At 41.9% G+C, this 20,182-nt stretch overlaps 1 protein-coding gene across 3 annotated transcripts in view; it reads left to right on the top strand.

The window, feature by feature from the left end:
- Nucleotides 1-13,507: 13,507 nt before the first annotated feature.
- Nucleotides 13,508-20,182, top strand: part of NLK (nemo like kinase) — a 104,361-nt gene continuing 97,686 nt past the window's right edge. For 2 of the 3 annotated variants that reach the window (XM_050929161.1, XM_050929162.1), the window contains exon 1: nt 13,517-15,031. In XM_050929161.1, the coding sequence (XP_050785118.1) occupies nt 14,574-15,031 (458 nt within the window). In that variant the 5' untranslated portion in view covers nt 13,517-14,573. Of the gene's footprint in view, nt 15,032-20,182 lie in introns of all 3 variants that reach the window. The other variant, XM_050929163.1, reaches the window with a different exon arrangement.

Raw genomic sequence — 20,182 nt, 5'->3', positions numbered from 1 at the left:
CAAGTAATTCCCAGGTCACATGTAAATAACCATTTCCCAACTTCCATCCTCCCTTTATCTTTTCTGATCAAACAGACTTGGATTGAGGGAGCAAACGGATTGGATGACACAAAGCTCAGCGGTGGAATTAAGTAAGTGACTATGCTTGTGTTCAGGATTGACCAAAATAAAATGGCAAGGTGCAAAGTGTGTGATTTAGTGTCATGTACACTTGTCTCTAGTGATAAATCTCACAACCTTCAGCTGCATGCCTCACAATGCACCCAGCGTGGGTGCATAAGAACATGGTAACAAAATAACTGTGCCATACAGTGCTTATTATACAATCCATTGCTAATGTGCGTATGTGAAAGAAAACAAGAGGATCAACAGCACCCATGAGTAAGTGACAGTTCAGTGAACTCTGATCTCAACGTCTGATGGGCTGAGAGAACTAAACTCCTATAGCCTTTACTTATACAAGTATCAGCTGAGCTTGTTGCCTGAATGAGCTTGCAATATGAGGCCCTAAGAGACTATAATATCATTCTTGTCTACCTAAAGGCAAGGGACACAAAACACTGGGGACCAGATCCTCATCTGGGATAAATCAGTATAACTCTGCTCACTTCAAAGGAGGTACGCTGATTTATAACCTCCAAAAATCTGGCCCTGTGCTATTTTCAGCTTAAGTACTTCAGCTCGCACAGGAGAGCATGGCCACAAAGAACTAGCAATATTTTAAAGTAATAAAACACAAGGAGCAGTACGACTGCTTCGAGTTATTCCATACGTTAGGTGCACTGTGAGGTACAAAGCTGAAGGTCAAGTGAGTTCAACTTGCCTGAGAACAGCAACAAATTCCTAGAAACTGGGTGGCGAGATTTCTGTTGTTGAACTGATATTGCCACGAAAAAAATAAATAAATAAGGAAAGATTTTTTTAGCTGCATATTTAAGATAGATTACACACTTAACATTCCACTAGGGAATAGGGATCCTGTCACAGTCACTTAACAATCTCTAGCTGTTTCCCACCTGTGATAAGGGTTTATCGTGCTTTGAGATCTATAGATGAAAAGTGCTCTATAAATCCTACATATTATTAACTATGGTGTCGGTTCAAAGTGCCTGTAACCTGAGACCACTCTCTCACGTCATGTACATTCAGGAATCGAATGAAGCATTTGCACTGATAAACTCAAGAGGTGCAAGTAGCTTCTCATGATTAGTAATTGCTGGCAATGGCAGTAGTAACTGAGTCAGTTTTTCCTGTGGCAAGTTATGTTGTTTTTCCAGGGTATCAGCACAGTAATCCAGCGCTTTGAGTCTGCCCACGCATTCATTTGTATTTTGTAGAGAGCTCCCATGTAAGAGAAAAATCCCATTGGTTCTAAAGTGAGCAGGATAAAGCCATATCATGCAGGATGTTTTGGCTTGTGCTCAGGAGTTCAAGGCAGTTTTTATAATATGCTGCTATTGTTTGTGCCATGCAGGCGCTATATTCCCATGGCCTAGCGCAGGGGTAGGCAACCTATGGCACGGGTGCCGAAGGCGGCACGCAAGCTGATTTTCAGTGGCACTCACACTGCCTGGGTCCTGGCCACCAATCCGGGGGGCTCTGCATTTTAATTTAATTTTAAATGAAGTTGCTTAAACATTTTGAAAACCTTATTTACGTTACATACAACAAAAGTTTAGTTATATGTTATAGACTTTTAGAAAGAGACCTTCTAAAAATGTTAAAATGTATTATTGGCATGCGAAACCTTAAATCAGAGTGAATATATGAAGACTCGGCACCCCACTTCTGAAAGGTTGCCGACCCCTGGCCTAGAGGTACTTCCAAGAATACAGACTGCTGGGTCACCGTGGTGGTATAAGGTAGTGTTGGTTTTAGGAGGAATGTTCTTACAAGCATGGGCATTTACTGTGCATAGAGAGATTTCTGGCTTGTTTAATGATACATCTTGTCATTTCTGCCTAATGGGCCTTGTTATGTGTGCCTAACGGTTACATTAAAATGTGCAAGCACAGCTCCTTACCAATATTATGTCAAGAATAATCTAATTACTACAAATGATGCATCTGGGTATGCATAAACGTAGTTGTTGATTTAAATGCTTTCCCCCACCTGTCCCTTGATATAACAAACCATATTTATGTGTTGAACCTGCCTGAAAGCCTTCCTCGTTGTCAGTCAAACCTATTTCAAAATGAAGTTGACACAAGAAAACTTCAGAGGTGCTATTTTGGGTGCCATTCCGAGTTGAGCGTAACAGAAATACTTTCTCTTGTTATTCCTAACGCAGAAAAGCATAGGGCCTGATTCTGATCTCACTTATCCTGGCGTAAAACAAGATCAGCTCCAATGAAATTAGTGATGTAATGCAAGTTAGATCAGATTATTTCTCTGTAGCAATAGAGGGGGCTGAAGTTCATGAACAGAGCAATAACAGGAAGTGAAAAAGTTGACATTTATTTTTAGGCCTGATCCCACAAACACTTATGCACATGTGTAACTTTATTCAGATGAGTAGTCCGACTGAGTTTAATAGGGCTACTCCTGTAAGAAGAGTTCCTCCTATGTACGTATCTGTAGGATCAGGCCCTACTTTGCATTATATTTTATTTCTCTTTATTCATTTTTCTTGTATTGCTTTGTCTGCTACTATTTTTTTCTTAATTCCATTTGCAGTTCTCTTTTCCAGCAAATTGCTTAGTTTCCTATGTTTGGCTTTAGGTGCAGGAAAAAAAGGCTTCTCGGGGAAGGGAGGAAGGACATAATTCAGAAACTGTTAAAGGAAATGTTATTAGCAAGAAGATTAAGTCTGTATTTTAGGATAAAGGTTTTGAATTAATGGAGGAAACTGAAACTAAAAGGAAACTGAATAATCTATTTTCTTTTTCCAAGGCAAAATATAATAAAGATAACATCATATTTAGTAAAAACTAAATTTCATATGTAAAATGGCTCCAGTATAGTGATCTAAGGTGTCAGTAACAGAGCTGAGAAAACTTCCTTTTATAAAACCATGGGGCTAGTTCTTCAGCTGATAAGTAGGCATTGAGCACATTGAAGCTGTACTGATTTATTCTAGTTGAAGATCTGGCCTCTGAGTTTTAATTTGACAGTGCCCCTTTATAATACACATTAGCAACCAGAGTCTGCTTTCAGTTACACCGGTGTATATCCAGAGTAACTATGGAGTTACTGTACTTCTTAGTTACATTAGTACAACTGAGCACAATTTCGCCTTAAGTATCTGACAAAGCTGCCATGGAAAGAACTTCATTGAGTTTATTAACCATTGTGTAGCTCACTCACACAGGCCATCCTAGTCTTTGGAGAGAATGTCAATTTTCTTGCTGCATCAATGCCTTTGCTGGCATAGCTTCAGAGGGAGTTCATTTGCTGTCCCAACATGAAAACTGAGTGAGAGCATTTGCTAGGGGAAGGATGAAAGGAAACACTGGTGATGAACGGTGGGGGGAGGAGGAGAGGGGCATTTTTGGTGCAATGAAATGTTGAACAGAGCAAATTGCAGAACTGTGTCACCTTCTCCATAAAAACCCCAGGGGAAGATGTGGTGGTGGAGAAAAGGAATCCAGGCAGAATGGGCACGGAGTAATCATATCATCTGGATCAGACTCTCAATGAGTGCAGATCATCAGCATAGTTCCACTGACTTCAGTGAGATTATGCATGTGCTTAAGGTTATGCTCATTCTTAACTATCTTGTTGAACTGGGGCCTTAATGACTCTACAGCCTTTTACCGCCACATAGTTAAAAGAGTTTTCTTTTAGCTCACATAGCAGAGGCCTGTGCTTTTGGTGCTGAAGGTCCTGGATTTGATCCTCCCTCACATGCATGATGATCATGTGTGTGGTTTGCTATATATGCATGGTCAGGGAGCTGCCTGGTACCTTGTAAGCTGTGCTGCCAGGACTGCAAAGGAGACTGCCAGCACAATGAGGTCATGCATGCATCTGTGGGTCCTGATGCTGAATCTCGCATAGGTCTTTAGACTCAGTCTTTGTTCCAATTTGAACTTTGAAATGAGGAATTTGCCATCCTACCTTAGGTGACTACATCTGAAAAATAAGCCTATAGTCATATTAAAACCAAATGTAACTAATGCATATTAATAAAACCCTATGCAGATAACGAAATATATTATGATTTTACAACAAACAAGTTCTGTGTCTCCCCTGCAGCTGCTTTTAGGGCCTGATCTGAACACTCTGACGTCAATGTCAGTCTTTTTGTTGGCTTTGGATCAGGTCCCTTATCACACTAACTTGGCCACTTTGATCCTCCCAACCTTCCTGAGCACATACTGACTCCACAACCCCATCTTCCCCAGATAAACTGAATTAGGCCCTAACACTGCAAGCTCATATACATGGGTGGATGGATCTCTGTGCCTACATGGAGCCTCACTGACTTCTATGTCTTCATTCTTGAAATGTGCCTTTATTACTAGCTCCAAAACAACGTCACCACACAAACCTTCCTAACTCAAGCTGTTTAAGGTATAGGGAAATACTCAATTTCCCCCCACACACTCAATTTCATTAATAGATGTGCTGATTTGCTTCTAATTTTGTGGGGGAAAAAAAGGTTTGAGATGAAGCCTCAACTAATTTATTCTTCATGAAAAAAGGCCTTTTAGTATGAATGGAGATGCTTTAATTCTGTAGCCTTTTTGTATTTTCTGTGTGTATTAAATATATTTACTGTCTTCTGTATGTTAGGAACCATGCACCTAATTAGAGCAGGATGTTTATTTGAAAAGGAAAAAAAATCTAATTAGCATATATTAACATAACACTGCATTTATGACATCTTAATGGCATCAGTAGGATTTATGAATAAAATATAACCCGGGCATTTACATTTTTCAGTGTTCCGTTGCTAGCTGTAGAGTTGTGTATTGGGGTGGGGGGGACCTGGTAAATTATCAATAGTCCAGCTCAGAGTCCCTTTGTACAGATTCTTGTGTTTGACTGATCCACAAGTATCCTTTTATGCTTTGTTCCTTGAGAAATATTACATAATTTTTTGCACTAATGGGTCAAAAGAAGGGATATACACAAGGGCAAAGGGCATTTATGCACATAACTGCTTTCAGCTATGAAGTCAAAAGAGAGGCTTTCTAGTACTGAAATTTCTGTTCTCACTAGTCCCAGCAGTATATGAATATTACCGTATGCCCAGAACTGGCCCATGTATTGTACACAATACAGGATAATGCCACCCATTGTACAAAGTTTCTAATTAAGGAAGGCAACTGTGAATAACATTTTGAAGACTCTCCAAGTGCTATCTGGGCCTGATATCCACACCTTCCTCCATTTAACTTTGTGCAGAGTTAGTGCAAGAAGCTGCCAAAAGGATTCCACCTGTGCAAAGTGAGTGGCAAATTCAAGGCAGTGGAGAATCAGGTCCAGGGAACTCCGCATGTTGATCTGACTTGCTACCTTTTCACAAAGGAACTGGGCTGTATTCTGTGCAACTGATGCACATCTAACTTTGCCAGGTGCTATGTAGTTTTTAGTGGGTTGAGGCAAGTAGGTCTCACAAGTGCCAGTGTTCAGTGTTGGATACACAAACCGTACACTTGCTACCACTTTATAGCACCGTTAGTGTGAACAAAATAGCAACAGACAGATGCTGGTGGCTTCACCAGTAAAAAATTAGAATTGATCTGTCATGTGTCATCAACAACAGTCACCAATCAGATATTTCCATGCATCACTAAGAACAACAGATTAGTTTCAGTCAATCCAGGCTTTGGCATGGTCTCGTGCTGTCTCTACCTGCACCCTCCAAACTAATGAGGGTTAGATTCTGCAAACAGCTTTACTTGTGAAATAAGATGCTATTCAGCATGAGAAAAGTTGCACAGTGTAGCCCTGGATGATTGGAACGATGAAAAGAAAAGCTGTGAAGCACACGTAATAGTATGTGACAGCTTGATTCTGTACCTTACAGGGCTTACTAACACATGCTGTAAGTGCTACTCATTGTGAATAAAGGGTAGCTGCATTAAGTTCAGAAATGAGGAAACTAAGGATATCTTAGAAGTGATGAACATAGTGTTTATTTTTTCTGTACATCTTATATTCCCTTGAATGGTTCAGTAGAAAAGTTTTACATATTTCACTGTCACTTGATCTCTGAATGTTTCTGCCCATTTTTTAAACAAGAAACTGACTGTTTAAATGCTATCTTGCAAGGGCTGTCGATCGGTTTTTAAAAAATGATTCATTCCTCTCATGCGCTCATGGTCTTTTTAAATATACAGCAGCAGACTCTCCTGATGATAGTTCTTTTGGTTTATGCTACAACATACTTTGATTTGTTTCCTGCAGCCTCCAGAGCAGGTGTGGCATTCTGCAAAAAAGAGGATCAAGTGAAAGCATGAAGGGGAACCTTGTCCCCTTCTCTGAGCGTGTGTGGGATGCCAAAAACGCAGTCGGACTGGTTAAGGTTCGGCTGCACAGGAGAATACAATATGGGGAACCCAAAGAGGGGGTTTACAGACCCTGCATGCCAGCCAGATATACTTGTTAAGGGGCTCCTTCCATGCTGTCATCTGCCAGAACTGGATGTAGATACCTCAGATAGATGCATCTCTTCAAACACTATCTCTCATCAGCCCTCCACTTGATTGATGAGTAAAAACTGGCCCTCGATCTCATTTAACCAAACAAATAGTAAGGGCATGTGAGACATGCTATTCGTAACAGTAATATATAACACTTCAGTGGTGCTTTTCGGTCATTAGACTCAAAACACACAACGATCAGGTACCATTAAACATCTTTATCTCCAATCTACAGGTGGGGAAATGGGGGCAGAGTGATTTGTAGTGTTTTGGCCAAGATCACACAGTGAGTCAGTGGTGACAGAGCCAGAACTGGAACCCAGTTCTCCTACCTCCCGCACTTGTGTCCTGTTTACCGGAGCACACTCGCAATGCAGATGAATACACCTATCGTTTAAGCTTGCGTGTGCCCATAAGCAGACTTGGAATGCAGATGCACTGGAGGACAACAGCTTTTGCTATACACTACAGAGGGCTTTGCAAGATTAAGGTCATAATGGAAGGCACAATCCTCGGCTTTATAGTGTAGTAATGATGATTGCCATTAGTTATGATAATTAGTTTTCTTTTTTTAAAAAGGAACAGCAATTTTTTTCAGATGCTGACATACAGTACTTTCCATAGTACATTTTAGGCCAAGTATTTTATGTAAATAAAATAAAATAACACAATTCGCTAAGGACCAGATTCAGGGGAAAGTCTCCAACTAACTGGAATGGGCTTGGGATCACATATAAACACACATAAATGATAAACGACACTGTCAACATTTGCTACGTGATCTTGTACCCCACACCACTGCTCCGTCACATTTCTTAGTGTTCTTTTTGCTTTTTGTATTTCTAAATTTCATCAATAATGCAAAAGTGTTCATCTCAGGATGTTGGTTAGACCAACAGTGGTTCTCAACCTTTCCAGACTACTGTACCCCTTTCAGGAGTGTTATTTGTCTTGTGGGCCCCCAAGTTTCACCTAATTTAAAAACTATTTGCTTACAAAATCAGATATAAAAAATATAAAAGAGTTCGAGCACACTATTACTGAACAATGGCCGACGTTCTCATTTTTACCATATAATTAAAAAACAAATCAATTGGAATATAAATATTGTACTTACATTTCAGTGTATAGTATAGAGAGTCATTACAATAAGTCACTTTCTGTATGAAATGTTAGTTTGCACTAACTTTGCTAATGCTTCTTCTGTAGCCTGTTGTAAAACTAGGCCAATACCTACATGAGTTGATGGACCCACTGGAAGATCTGTAAGTAACCCCAGGGGTACACATACCCCTGACTGAGAACCACTGGGTTACACCACTCTTGAATGTGTGAGGTTAGTCTTTTCTTGCCAGATAGTAATTTTGTAATGAGATTTAGATCAGTGTCTTGTTATACTATAATCTTGAGTCCAACAAAATCTTCCTTTGCTCTAGCTGGTGTTTCCATAATTATTTCCAGTGCTGTTGCTTTGTAAGAACAACATATTGTCGCAGCTATTATGAAAAACAAATGCAATGTTTCACAGTAATTCCTAATTATATCTCATTTACTGATTTTTATAGTAAATCCAGAAAGCATGATTCAGAATTCTGAAGTCAAACTTAGTTGGTAACACAAGCTATAATATGTACATATGTGTGTACACACACACACAATCTTAATACAATGTATTCATTAGTAACCAAATTATCCAGATGTGACCACTAATTCTGAAGCCTCATCTTGAGGTATGCTGGGTCTAATTTGCAGAAGTGCTTAGCAGCAGTTGTAATCAATGATAGCTACGAGTGCTCAGCACCTCTAAAAATCCAGCCTTATTTATTTCAAATTGGACATCTATTCCAGTCTTGCCAATGCTTCAGAACCTGTGTAACTTTGTTCACATGATTTTGACAGGATTACTCACACGTGTAAAGTAACAAGTGCTTAGGTGGTTTGCAGAATTGGGACTAAAGTAAGTAAAAATATGAGGTACAAACAAATGCAATGGAGAGTTTGTAAATGTTAGAATAATGAATAAATCATAATAAAATGTGGAACACAAATTAAGATCTTTGAATGACAGATGCAATAGAAGTATTTTTATTAATTAGAAATACATTGCGCACATGTAAGGATATTTCAGGACCACAGCTTACTTTACAAACCTCACAAAGCAGACAAGCACGGCTTGTGCTAGCAGACAAAAACCGCTACTAACTATGCTTTCAAATCCCAGGAACAGGTTTATTTTCAACACAGGTACAGAATACCACAGCGAAGTGATCAACTGAAATGTAACAGACCGATAATTTGGCTACAGGTAGCACAACCAATAATGTATCCAAACTAAGGCAAAGCACCACTTTCTCAGTGAATAGCTTGAAACAGGAATGTTCCTAATACTGATATATTTTTTTAAAACCTAAAAGACCTTTTTGGTGTTTCTGTATACAAGGAGCAAAACACAGGTATCGTGCTCAGAATACTGGACATACGTCACAAGTAATTTACAGTGGGAAACTGCAGTATCTAATTCATCCTGGGTCCCGGAGAAGATGCTGAAAGGAATGCAACCCTAATGTGCGACTGATGCCTCAAGGAAGCAGACAAGATAATCTGTATGAATATCATATGGTGCTTCCCTGAGGTTATTTGGCAACCTGTGTGCTTCTGAGAAAGTGGTAACAGCTGCCTTGAGTAGCACAGATAGGAATGAGTGGAGCTGATTCAAATCTTTTCAGTAGCACAGTACCTGAAGGAGCCAGGCTCTGCCAGTGAAAACAGCTTACCATCTTCACAAGCAACTTTCAAATACACTATCAACGTTGAAAGCCAGAACTGTGCCAATCAACTGTGACAATAAGTAAGTACATTACAGGAGTTCCAGATTATGTTGGGACAATTACTGCTGTTTCTAATCAGCAGCAAGCCAGTTTATGATTCATTTACAGATCGGGGCAAGAGCAAGAAAAATGAGCTCTTGTTCTTTCTCTTCATCCTCCGCAGCATTTGTGACTTCCAATCTGTGAGGTTCGCAACATATTTAGTAAATACATGGATGCAAATTCATCCTTGCTGTAACTTCATTGACCCACTGTTCTGGGACATATCTAATCTAACTGTGGCCCAGTTCTGAAAACATTTATGCAGGTGCATTGGCTTCAGTGGAACTACTAATGTATATTAAAATTACACAAGTGTTTGCAAGGGTAGAGCCTGAATTTCCATACAGATGTGTCTAATTTAGGCATCTGCAAAGCACTTGTGATTGTTGTATGTAGGTGCTTGCCTGTGAACAACCACCAAAATATCACATCTTGTTTGCTGTTTGCTCTTGATCAGAGAATTACACTAGGGAGGTTAGGTCCAAACTGGACTTTTCCCCTTTAAAAATATTTCTTCCATGCAATCTTCTAAAAGTGTTGCCATCATGGAGGGGCAAAGGGTGTTTTAACAAGATCACACTGCACCATTTTGTTGTTTCTTTTTTGTTTTAACTCCTTGCAGGTAGTTTTTTTCTCTGGGAGTGATCTATGTGTGCTAAACTCAGGGTATGTCCAGACTACCCGCCGATTTTTTGGGGATTGATATATCGTGTCTCATCTAAACACAATACATCGATCCCTGAACACGCTACCGTCGACTCCGGAACTCCACTGGAGCGAGCAGCAGTAGCGGAGTCGACACGAGGAGCCACGGATGTCGATCCCGCACCGTGAGGACCCAATGTAAATCGATCTAAGATACTTCGACTTCAGCTACGCTATTCATACAGCTGAAGTTGCATATCTTAGATCGATACCCTCCCTAGTGTATATACCAGCCCTCAAATTGGTGCAATATCTGCCCTGTTGGTTGCTTCTATACCCTGGGCCTGGTCTACACTAGGGGGCAGGGTCAATATAAGATACGCAACTTCAGCTACATGAATAGCGTAACTGAAGCCGAAGTATCTTATTTCGACTTACCTCCTGTCCTCACAGCGCGGGATCGATGGCCGCGGCTCCCCGTCGACTCCGCTACCACCACTTGCTCTGATGGAGTTCTGGAGTCGATGGGAGTGCGTTCGGGGATCGATATATAGTATCTACATGAGATGCGATATATCAAGCCCCGAAACCGATCGCTACCCGCTGATCCGGCGGGTAGTGTAGATATACCCTTAGATTCCTGCATTTCTCCTGAGGATAGTGTTTGCCTGCTTCCCTATTTAGCATCCCAGTGCAAGATACTTAGGGGTGAAGCTCTGTATTCTGAACCACATTCATGGCTCCCACTGACTTCAATGAGAGATGTGAGCAGGCATCAAAAGACACAAAATGCAAACAAAACCTGATTTTAAATCTTCTCTCTTTTGATGTCCAATAATGAGGTTTGCTCATTAGTGGATCATAACACTAAGAAAAATTCCACCAAATGTTGGTGGAATGTTTGCAAAACTGGGCAATACTCTACATATAAATTTTCGCTGCCATGTTTGTAAAATGTAATTGACATATCTAGTTTTACCAAAAATTCTTCATCCCTTCTATCAATATGTCAAACAAGATGCTAAAGGTATTTAGAAGCCTATTCTTATCAGAATTAGGCTAACTATTTTGAAGCTTTCAAGAAAGTACATACCACAGTCTTCCTGTATGGGATTACGCGTGCAGTGATCTCAGCTTCTTCTGTACTATTATAAAAACAGCACAATGATTTGGCTGTTGCCTTTTTAACAGAAGTTGGAATAATAAGAGATAGGCCTTGTATCCACAGGGAATTTGACCGGCAGTATAATTATACCACTATAGTTCTGCCGGTCAATTTCCCTATGTAGAGACATTCCCTGTGTCATTTGGGGAGGAGTAAGAAGGGCTGTCAACTTGCTCACACTTGAGGGTGACACCTGCAAATTCACTCTGTCAGTCATTCTTCCTCTGACACTGAATTGCTACCCTGCCTGTCTAATTTAAATATATTTAAATATACTCACCATTTAGTAATTTTTTATGCATTTCCCATAATACTTCGGTTAGTCTAAGGACAATGATTTGTAGAAAATTAAAGCTGCCTCCCAGATTTGAGCAGTATTTTCAAACTTACTTATGCATATATAGAATGTATCCTTATTTTGTGTCTGCCTCTTTTGGCTCAGACACATTGCGTTTCCCAATACGATTTGGGAGAATCATTTTGAATTATTGGACTTTGTCACTACAGGAATCACCACCCTTAAAAATAAATCAATCAAGGATGTGATGTACAAAGATATACTTGCCTTATTTATAGTGGAGAGTGACATTTATTTTAACTTTGGATGGGACTGCTGAATATGCTAGTAAATATTCAGTAGTAGATGTAGTAAATGTAATAAAATCCTAATAATATAAGATTTCACTACAGTATCCGTTACTAAACCCAGGTCTGCACTTCAGACTTGTATCAGTCTAGCTAAATCGCTTAGGGGTGTGAAAAATCCACATCCCTTGAGCGACATAGTTATACTGATGTAATCCTTTATAGACAGCCCTGTGTGAGCGGGAGAGCTTCTTCTATCAACACAGCTATTGGCTCAGGGGGAGGTGGATTAACTCTGTTCAGAAGCAAGAGAAGACTCTCGTTGTTTTGGAGGGAGGCGGAGGTTGCTGGTTTTAGAAGCAAGGTTCTTTACTGTCCATATCTGGCTCTGCTTCCGAGCAGGGTCACGACCCCCAGGCCCAAGAGATCGGATTATCTCTGACACTGCAGGGTCTCCCTTTGGTTCGAGTCCGTTTCACTTGCTGGTTTTCACATCCAGACAGATTATTGCCCCTCAAGCAGGGATCCATTTAAAGCCAACCCCCTCCCCTGAAAACAACCCAACCAACCCACAAACGTATTTCCGTCAGTTGGGCTGGGCCAACGGTTCTTTTGTTGGCAGTTTACTTTGGGGGGGGGGGGGGGTTAAGGCTCCCCTGGCCCAGATCCTTGATTCACCAGGTTTGGGCGGGGCGGGTGAAGCCTGATGCTGCCCTGAGGAGATGCAGCCACTCTGAGGCAAGGAGCGCCACGCTGCAGGCGGCCGGCCGAGCAACCAGCGCGGGGACTTGGGGTAACACGGCGCCCCGCATCTCCGCCTGGACCACACCCTGAGGCCTGCCCATGCCCAGCCCACCCCCCGAGCCTGGCAAGCAGCGGCTACCAGCCCTCGGTCCCCTCAGGCTCCCGGAAGTTCCTTCCCCTTTAGGCCCCTCCCGTGCCGCCCCAGCGATGAAATCCACTTGCCCCTCTTCCCTTGCCAGTAGCGTCCTTAACTCACCGCGCCCTCCCTCCTCTCGGATTGGCCGCTTCGCCTGCTCATCGCGCCATCCCTGCCTCTGACTGGTCGTCTGGTCTCCGCGAAGGTGGCACAAGCCGCATCCTGATCCGTCACGGGAAATCTCCCCCTTACGATTTGAAGAACGACAGCTCCATTAGCATCCGTCACTCGTGAGAAGAGCTGTCAATCAACTTGAGTTCCCGCCTTCAAGCTCTATTGGCCCGGTGACCTTTTTGGGGGTGGGTTTTAGCTGTGGAGAGACGGTTGGTCAGTTGGGAAAAACAGCGCTATGTGATTGGCCAGTGAGGTGAAGAAGGTGCGGCCATTCGAGGTGAGGGTTGTGTGAGGTGAGGGAATCTCGCGGGGTCTCGCCGGCACTTGTCGGGAAGGCGCGTGATGATTGGATAGCAGGGTCAGGTGGGCGGGACTGAGGCTCGGAGTCTGTGCAGCAGCCGAAGCCTATGGGCTGGCTGAGCTCTGCTCTGCACGGTGATTGGCTAGGGGCGGCTCTCGCGGAGCCTGGTCGGCCGGGTCCGATTGGCTGCGGGCGGGTGTCGGGCACGCGCCCCGCATGGGGGGGTGGGGAGGGGAGGCCGGGTGCGCGTGCCCGCCGCTCGCTCGCTGTGCGCTCCGCTCAGGGGCTCCGGGAGGAGGTGAGTCTCGACAGCAGCGGCGGCGGCGGCGCCGGCGGGTCGGGCGGCCGAGGAGAAGGAGGCGGTGACTGCCGGGGGGCGGAGCGGCGCCTTGCGGCGGGGGCCTGAGAACCCCCCTCCCTCCTCTCCTTCCCGCACACACTCTGCGGGAGACCCTCTCCCCTCCCCCCATCCCGGCTCCTGCTCCTTCCCCTCCCTGCCTGAGGGGGGGGCTGCAGCCTCCGGGCTCCCCCCCACCCAGGCCCCCCCGCCCCGCACTGGGTCAGGCTGTCAGGGCCCCGGGGAGGCAGCCACAGAGGGGGCTGGGGCTCCTGCCGCCTCTCTCCCTCATCTCCCCCCCCGTTTTCTCCTACCCCCTTTTATTCTCCTCTCACTCCCTTCCCCACTCCTTCATTTGTCACTTTCTCTCTCCCTTCTTCCATCCCTTCTCCTGTCTCACATCTTGATTCCTCCCCCCCATTTATTTTATCCCCTTCTTTCCCTCCCCCTCCTGATTCTCATCCCTTCTCTGGCTGCTCTGTGTATGTGCACAGCGCGCTTCTCTGTCTTTCCAGGGAAAGTTGGGAGCCTCCAAGTTTTTAGTCTATTTCAGGGGGTGGGGGCATAGAAGAGGGGAGTGATGTAGAAGGCCTGGGGGATCTCTATGAAGGTTTTGACGTAGAGGATGTGGGAATGGAAGGGGTAGGCTTCTCAATACTCTCAAACTATTCCAGGGGGGTGACTTCAAATCCTTTTCCCGGGGGGGAAGGGGAGTGATCATTTTATTCCTAAAGACTGGTGCAAAAAGCCCCAACAACCCAAGGATGGAGTTTTAGTAGCCAACCACGGCGGAACTCTTGGGGGGGAAAAAGGGGGTTTGGGGCGCACAGGCTCACGTGTACGTGAAAAGATTAATCAGATTGTTTGGCTTGATGGAGATGTGAAGCTAGTTGAGCTCAATGCTTTTAAAGGTGGGCCGTGTATGATGAAACCTGACTTCTTTTAAAGTGTAGCAAATTTCATTTTTTATGGCCAAATGACAGCTTGACCCAGTTGTTATCCAGTCAAAGGGCATTTTTTTGAATGTCTCTTTGTGGCACAACAGCCAACGCAAAAATGATGGCGGCTTACAATGGCGGTACGTCTGCAGCTGCAGCAGGTCACCACCACCACCATCATCACCACCTTCCTCACCTCCCCCCTCCTCACCTCCATCACCACCACCACCCTCAACATCACTTGCATCCAGGCTCTGCGGCTGCAGTACATCCCGTACAGCAGCATGCCTCTTCGGCGGCTGCGGCGGCCGCAGCTGCGGCCGCAGCTGCAGCCATGTTAAACCCAGGGCAGCAACAGCCATATTTCCCATCACCGGCACCGGGTCAGGCCCCTGGACCAGCTGCAGCGGCCCCTGCTCAGGTACAGGCAGCAGCAGCTGCTGCAGTTAAAGCGCACCATCATCAGCACTCACATCATCCACAACAGCAACTGGATATTGAGCCGGACAGACCTATTGGATATGGAGCCTTTGGTGTCGTTTGGTGAGTACAGAAAATAAACTCAGCTAATTTTTCCTTTTCATTATTTACCAAATCATAACTCATTTTTGTCATTTGGGCCTGAATACAAGAAAACTACTTACTTACAAATTGCTATTAGTGATTCATATCTATTGTAGAAAGTTGGTTTCACTTGTTTTTGTGGGGCAACAACCTCGTGCCATTAGGCCATGCCATAAGCCAAGTCAGTTTTTGGATGACACCATTATTTTGAGACAAATGCAACATATTTATACATACCTTAAAAACTTTAGACTATGAGAATGAAATGGCATTTGTTTTCCTTGGAGGTGAACTGCACAGCTTTAAAATGCATTGTCAATTTTTGATAACAATTGAGTAATAGAATATACTTTTAGACTTGAGAGTTTCAAATGGGAAATGTGAAAATTAAATTTTTCGTTAGACACTTGCCAAGATTTCAGTTGAGCAGACTACATTTGCTCTACAGTAACACATTACAGACCACCTAAGGCAGTGATCCCTATACTTTACACTTTCCTCATAAACGGGTATTTCTGTCTTACTGTACCTCTGAATGTCTTGTCTTCTCCAGGGCCACATATTTCAGTAGATCTTATTTTTGGAACTTAATCTCTTAAAATAGAGTTTGTGACTACTCCAACTCTAGCCTATTTAATTCCCTTTAGCCCTTCTTTCCAGGGTCACTGAAAGAAAACAGCGTTTATTTTTCATTTTTATGATGTGTTGATTTTAAATCAACAAATTTACCACTGACTTGAAGATGCGTTAGAAACACGAAGTATGTCTGGGTTTTGTTTTTTTGACAGAGCAGGCGTATTGCAGCACACTTCCTGTATCACAGATATGAAGTCACAAGCATATAATTGTGGCGTGACCCCACAAAACCTCTCACTATATTTTTTTTAATATAACTTCTTAGTGTCATTTAAGGGACATCTGCCTTAGCAGCTTTCCTGTAATTTCATTTTACTTAATTAAAAGTACTGCACCCTTTAAAGCTGTGTGTCTTTGTATGCTGGTACGTATTGCAGCTCCAGAGTGTTTTACAGTAGAAGTCTTTGAAAAACAAGACTTTATTCTTTTTTAAAGGTAGGTGATTGATAAACTATCCAGACACATGTCTTTGTTACAAAATCATGTTTTTAAGAAGACAAAACTTGAGGCTTAAACTAGATAAATCTTAAGGGGCTGAGTTACTATTTTAACTTGCATTTTTACTATTTAAGAGGAAGCTTTGAATTTTGAGATCTCCGTACTGTAAATGACATATTAATTTTTCAAAGTCAAGGGATAACACATGCTTATAAAAAGCCTGAATTGCTGTATCCCTAGTGAAGGTGTTCTTGCCACTGTTCAGTGTAACGTGATTTAAGTTTAAGATAAAAACTAGAAAGAAGTCCACTGTCAAGATATATCTGAAGATTATTTCCACCTGTCCCTGATTTTTATTACTCGAGATATATCTGTCTATATTTTGGAATATACTTTACTGTAGGCTTTGTTAATTTTGGCTACTATGTAAGATCACATCCTATTCTTTATCATTTGGTGCATACATACATTGCTACTGTATGCATTTCCTTAGGTTTCTGTTGTCTGTTCTGTTTGCAAACAAGCTGGAAAAAGAGACCTGCTTTTGTTGTTTTAGTACTTTGTTAATATTTCATTTTGATGAAATAAAAAGATGCAGAGTAAATAGTATAGTGTGACAGCAAGAAAAAGGAAAATAAGTTGTTGAAATAGCAGTTGACTGTGTGACTACAGTAGAATGATGGCCAAATGTTTCACTGGTATTAACTTAGCTCTGATCCTCCAATTGGATCTGTGCAGATGGAAGGGTCTCCCAGTGTGGCTTCCATTGCAGAATTGTGATCTCAATATTTACGTAAAGATAAATTGTGAAATTTTTAATAAAAAATGGTTAAGATCACCATAGTGTGGCGTACAGGTATTATCCAGTATGGAACTTAGTATATTCCTATGCACTGAGCAATTAGTTATGTTTAAATTATATATTTGCAATTAGTTCCTGTTTTGCGCATACTAAATTCTGAGATAATTCAGTGGTCCTTGCTCTACTTTTGCCATTTGAGGTTATCGCTTGCAGGTGAGATGCATCCAGAATTTAAGATTTAGCGTGTAAGCAAATTGTGTTTCAAGATATAAGAATGCATTTATAATTTACGTGTATCTACATGAAATCACCTAAAATCATTTAGATATGAAAAATGTAAGTTTGGTACCTGTGTAACCTGAGAGCTTTAATAAAACATAAACTAATTTTATGTAATGACTCTCTCTCTGCCTAAACACATAGTGGCAGTAATTAATTGCTGAAAAAAGTAATGCCTGTGATTTTGAAGGAAATTGGTATTACTTCTGCATGTAGATGAGATATTTGTAGAAGTAATCCTGCAATTTACCATTCAGATTTATCACTGAATAGTTAGTCAGCTGGGACTTGATTTATCTTGGTGCTGAATGTAACTAGTGAAATAAGTTATTAGCAGTGGATAGTTTTGTAAAGGTATTGAATTTCTTGTTAGCTGTCTAGTAAAGATTTTGTTTTGACAATTGAATTAATGTTTGTAATTAACAGTGCCTGTTAGGTTTTGTTTACATCCAAAGGTTTTAGAGTACCAGCCAAATAAACTGATCTTTGGTGCAGCCAGTGTGCTGTTGTACTTCACCACTCATGAGTTGTCAAAGCATCATGCTTCAGTGTTTTCCACACTATCTTATTCAGACTTGTACTGCTACTGTTGTCTGTATACACAGATTACATCCTTGTTTATGTGGGCACCACTGCAGCATAATTTGAGTATCCTTGACAAATGTCATCTCCCTCAACTACAGGTAGATTCTGAAATAAGCTTAACTTAGCTAGTTTAGCCATAAAGAATTGCCAACAGACTGAATAGCCATAAATAAATCACTTTACCGTTCAGGGTCCAGTACATTTTAGTAAAGAATGAACAGGTACATGCAGTAACTTAACCAAAGACTGGTACTTACGAAAGGTTGGTGAAAATGGAAAAAAAAAGTTGTTAAAAGCAGTGAAGGGTTTAACAGTGCCTTAGCCAGGGACATCTAAAATTTGCTTAACTCAGGTCTCCGTTGTCAACTTGCCAATAGTCCAAGGACTACAACTTAACTTGTTTAAAACAGAGCAGTTTGCAGATGTCCTGGTCTTTAAAGGATCAGTGTCAACTCACACTTAAATTAATTAACAATTCTGTCGTATAAATCTTTATCCTTAGTGAAAGTTCTGCATGTATTCCTTATTTCATCCTATCTATGGTTTTTGGAAGACTCCTATACATCCTTAGAATGTGCATGTGCATGAGGAGCTGTCCTCCACGGTAGTGCTTCTGTGTTGCTACAGAGACCTGCTGCCAGCTGGTGGGATTCCCCTACGAAGAAGGGGGCTTGGTATCAGAGAGGAAGAGAAAACACTAGTGCAGAGGTTCTCAAACTGGGGGTCAGGACCCCTCCAGGGGTTGCAAGGTTATTACGTGGGGGGTCGTGAGCTGCCAGCCTCCACCCCAAACCCTGCTTCGCCTCCCACATTTATAGTGGTGTTAAATATATAAAAAAGTGTTTTAAATTTATAAGGAGGAGGTCGCACTCAGAGACTTGCTATGTGAAAGGAATCACCAGTACAAAAGTTTGAGAACCACTGAAGTGCCTGTAAAGTTTCCCCAGGATGGATGTAGAGAAGCTGAAGCAGCCACTGCAGGGCACCTCACTTCACCCTGAGCCAGTGATAAGGGATGGATGCTGCCAGGGAGCCCCTTAGGAGAGCAAAAGAGTAACTACTTGTGCTGCTCATGGGAGTCGCATATGTTTTTTGCTGCCAGTGTGCTCCCACAATAGGAGGTGAAAGACATAAAGGGATTGGGAACACTTCATGGTGGTCAGAAGACACTATAGATGCTTATAGCTCCAGTAGTATCTGGAGCATCCCTCCCAGAAGGGTGAGGAACCAACCAGTGCTGGAGAAGATCTGTTGGGAAACCTTCTTAAGTGATTTTCAGTTTGCTTGCATATGTGGGGAGTAGGGGTATGTGTATGGGAGGGAGAATAGTGTTTTAGCAGGTGCTTACTACAGCTGCTAATGTTAATACCTAGATCTTAAATAGTGCTTTTCATCTGTAGATCCCAAAGCACTTTTCAAAGGAAAGAGGTCAGTGTCATTATCCCCATTTTACGGATGAGGAAACTGAGGCATGGGGCTTTGAAGAGATTGGCGTAAAGTGACTGAGCAGGCCAGTAGTGGAGTTGGGTACTAAACTGAGGTCTCCTTAATTCCAGTCCAGTGTCCTGTCCATGAGGATACAGCATCCTTACTTGTGGTCTATTTCCTAAGAAATCCATTTAGTTACTTAAAAGGTGATGGCAAAGGATTGCTTTTGAAGGGAAGTCCAATTTTAAAGGGGTGTAAATGTAATGCACAGAAAATGTACAAACTCTGTTAAGCTTAAAAACTTGATAGCTTAATTTACTAGCATTCACATTTTAAGTACATAGATTTGAATAGTGCAACTACCACTTTGTATTCTTGTGTAGTTCATGGAAGAGGATGTACATGGCTTCCAGCTCATTGTATAATGTTATGTCCTCTCACTGGTGCATCTGAATGTCAGATGCTAGGATGTCAACATATATTTGTATACAAATTATGTGTATACAAATAAGCTATAAAACTGAAGACCAATCCAATTTTGAAGTCTTAAAGTGAAATGAGTTTTAAAGTGTTCATTTTCTTCAAGTTGAAAAAAAAAATCCTAAAGGTTATGTCCCTTATGGCTTACCAAGTGGTCTAGTTGTTCATATAAAGATGGGATTGTAGCTTGAAACTGTATTAAAGATAAGGACAGTCAGGAGATGCAGTTAATCCCTGGCCTGTACTTAGATCTGAAATGGTTAAAGCAAATACTAAGTAACTATTGAAAAAATGATTATTTGCAATTGATATTAAGTGGATAAAATGTGGGCCTGAAATTTGTTTCAAAGTGAAGTACATTATTGATATTAAATGCTCCAGCTGTGAAGATGTTTCTTGAATCTACTGATAACCTTTTAATATTTTTGTGAAAGAGTTTTGTGCGCTGAGCAAGAGTACAGTACAGATGATTTGTTTCAGAA

This window comes from Gopherus flavomarginatus, chromosome 19 (genome assembly GCF_025201925.1).
Source record: "Gopherus flavomarginatus isolate rGopFla2 chromosome 19, rGopFla2.mat.asm, whole genome shotgun sequence".
Classification (NCBI taxonomy): domain Eukaryota; kingdom Metazoa; phylum Chordata; order Testudines; family Testudinidae; genus Gopherus; species Gopherus flavomarginatus.
Note: the sequence above shows the minus strand (reverse complement) of the source record. Positions and strands in the feature narration are given on the sequence as shown.